This window comes from Penaeus monodon, chromosome 18 (assembly GCF_015228065.2).
Source record: "Penaeus monodon isolate SGIC_2016 chromosome 18, NSTDA_Pmon_1, whole genome shotgun sequence".
Classification (NCBI taxonomy): Eukaryota; Metazoa; Arthropoda; class Malacostraca; order Decapoda; family Penaeidae; genus Penaeus; species Penaeus monodon.
This window is the reverse complement of record NC_051403.1, coordinates 41,635,599-41,638,098: the sequence shown is the minus strand read 5'-3', so window position 1 is coordinate 41,638,098 and position 2,500 is coordinate 41,635,599. Positions and strand designations below refer to the sequence as shown.

The window sequence follows — 2,500 nt, the reverse complement described above, 5'->3', positions numbered from 1 at the left end:
GATTGAGTGTGTGAGTGAGTGAGTGAGTGAGTGTGTCAGTGTGTGTGAGTGAATGAGTGAGTGTGTGTGTGTGAATGTGCGTGGGGGGGGGGGGGGGTACATGTGTATATGCGTGTGTTTGCGTTTGCATTTACTGTTGCACTAGCGTTTGCACGTACACATGCGAGTCCACATGCGTGCACACATGTACATATGCAAGAGGCGGTGTCACTCGGGGCTCAACATTCCCTGCGGGGCACGACGGCGGCCGGTCCAGCGCCATTCACAAGATGGGGTCCGTCCGCGTGTGTGTGCAGGTCTGGCCTCAGTTCATTCAGTAACGGTGTGCCCCCTTTCTCCTCCTCCTCCTCCTCGTACCCCTCCCTTATTCGCATTTCTCCTCGTGGCCATGCAACTTTCTCCGCCTCGCCTCACCCAAAGAGGGCCGCCCTCGATCCGCCTCTATTCCTCCTACTCCTACTCCGCCTCATATCACTCCCTCAATCAGCAAATAGCAAATAACGACAGGATCGCTCCAGCTCTCTCTCATACTGGGAATGAACACGGCTTCCTCGCCCTACCAATGAGATCGCGCTTTCCGTCTGCATCTGCGCGAAGCCTTAAACAGAAGGTGATCCATCCCCTCCGCCCGGTTATTAGGGAAGGGTACGGCCATGACACTTGCACCCTTAATCACCCTAACGACACCTTTCTTCCCTTCGTGTCTGGTGAGAGTGGATGCCCCTCTCCCGCCGTGTCACATGCATCATGCACGGCGGATGTTACATGCGCATTCTTCGCTTCCCTGTTTTTAGAAATGCATCTGTCATGACTGCGTGAAAGGCAGCCTTGCCCTCCTCCTCTTCAACAGACCCGCGCCGTTACAACTGCAATCATTAATGCAAACGTCATTACGCTGGCGAGTTCGGTCCCCTGCCTGCCGCGGCTACTGCGAGTAATGCTACTAGAGCCGCATTAGCCTCTTTGGGCAGCCTTTCCCAGGACGAGCCCAGATGTCGCAACCAGCCGCCCCTCTCCCTGCCCTGCCTTGCGACACACACACTGCCGCACGTACATGTAAGCGCACAGAGACGCGGACACGCACGCACACATACCCATGTAAGCACAGACACACAATGACGTACAAATGCACAAGCACACGTACATGCACAAACATACACACACCATATCATGAACGTCCATCTTCGGGAAGAGCTATTTGGTCGAGAAGAAAATAAAAAAAAGTCTTAAAAAAGACAGACCGCTCTTCTCATGCTTCTTCCTTTAAAACCCCCCTTCCCCGCCCCTACCGCCCCCCCCCCATTACACAACCGCCGGCCCTTCGTCCCACAAAGGGGTCGCCTCACGTTAAGGGAGACGGAGGGCTGCGACGACCCAATCAAAGAGTAACAAGCGGACGGCTTTGTAATCAGCCCGGCGCCTTCCCTCTCGCCTCCCTGCTTCCGCGGCTCGGCGCTCGCACGCTCCCAAGGGCTGCCCCTGCTTGTCCGCTTGTCTCTTGCTCTGTCTGTGTATGATGTCTGCTTGTCTGTTTCCCCCTTCCTTTTCTCTTGTTTCCGCCTTCTTTTTTCCTTTTTCTTTCTCCCTTTCTCTTTCTTTCTTTCCTTCCTTCTCTCCCTTCCACCCTTTTTTTCTTTTCTTCTTCCTCTCTCCCTCCCTCTCTCCTTCCTCTTTCCTTCCTTCCTTCCCCTCTCCTTCCCTCCTTATTTCCTCTCTCCCTCTCTTCCTCCCTCCCCGTCCGTGCAACTACAAATTGTCAATTTCATTTTACCGCAAACGCAGCCTCCATCGCTAGTGCTCCTCTCAGGATCACTACAGTTACTTCCACTGCTATTACCACGGCTGCCCCTGAGACCCCGGCTACTCTTTCACCATAGCTGTCTCCTCCCAGACGACCCACTCTCTCCCTAAAGGCAAGTGAAAAAAACTCGTGAAATTCACAGAGACGACTTTTTGCGCCTTGCGTTGCGTAACCTTCCGAGGCAGCTCTTTTTAACAATAGTAGCAATGGGAATGAGGATAATGACCAGAACGACAGCATGAATGATCCTTATAGTGACGGAAATAGTGACAGATAATGAACATCATTGCAAATCATAATGTAACAATAAACAACTCATGATATTGTAAATCTTATCTAACAAAAAACAGCAACAATAACGACGACTGACTACTACAATAACACCAATAACGATAAGGCCAAAAATGGTCCTACCCGATAACACCAATAACAACAACAAACAATAACCCCTGGATAAAGCTCCGCCCCCCCCCTCCCCCCGCTGGCCATTTCATCAACAGCAGCGGCCCTTCACCGCGGCGTAATCTCGTTTCGGGCCGCTAAACTGGCCATTGTCGGCCTGTGACTCGCTGCCTAAGTAGGTCAGTGAAAAGGATTCTCGACGCCCCAGGATCCCATTTGCACGAATATCGCGTTCCCTCGGGCGTCAAAAAATGAAGGATTAGCGAAGGGCTATATTTAGGGAAATGATCGAGCGAT

The 2,500-nt window shown here is 52.3% G+C and overlaps 1 protein-coding gene across 1 annotated transcript in view; it reads right to left on the bottom strand.

Moving 5' to 3' along the window:
* LOC119584784 (mucin-5AC-like) overlaps positions 1–2,500 on the bottom strand; it is a 38,394-nt gene that overhangs the window by 28,814 nt on the left and 7,080 nt on the right. The window contains exon 3 of the mRNA XM_037933432.1: positions 1,772–1,903. Within this exon, the coding sequence (XP_037789360.1) occupies positions 1,772–1,903 (132 nt within the window). The remainder of the gene's footprint in view (positions 1–1,771; positions 1,904–2,500) is intronic.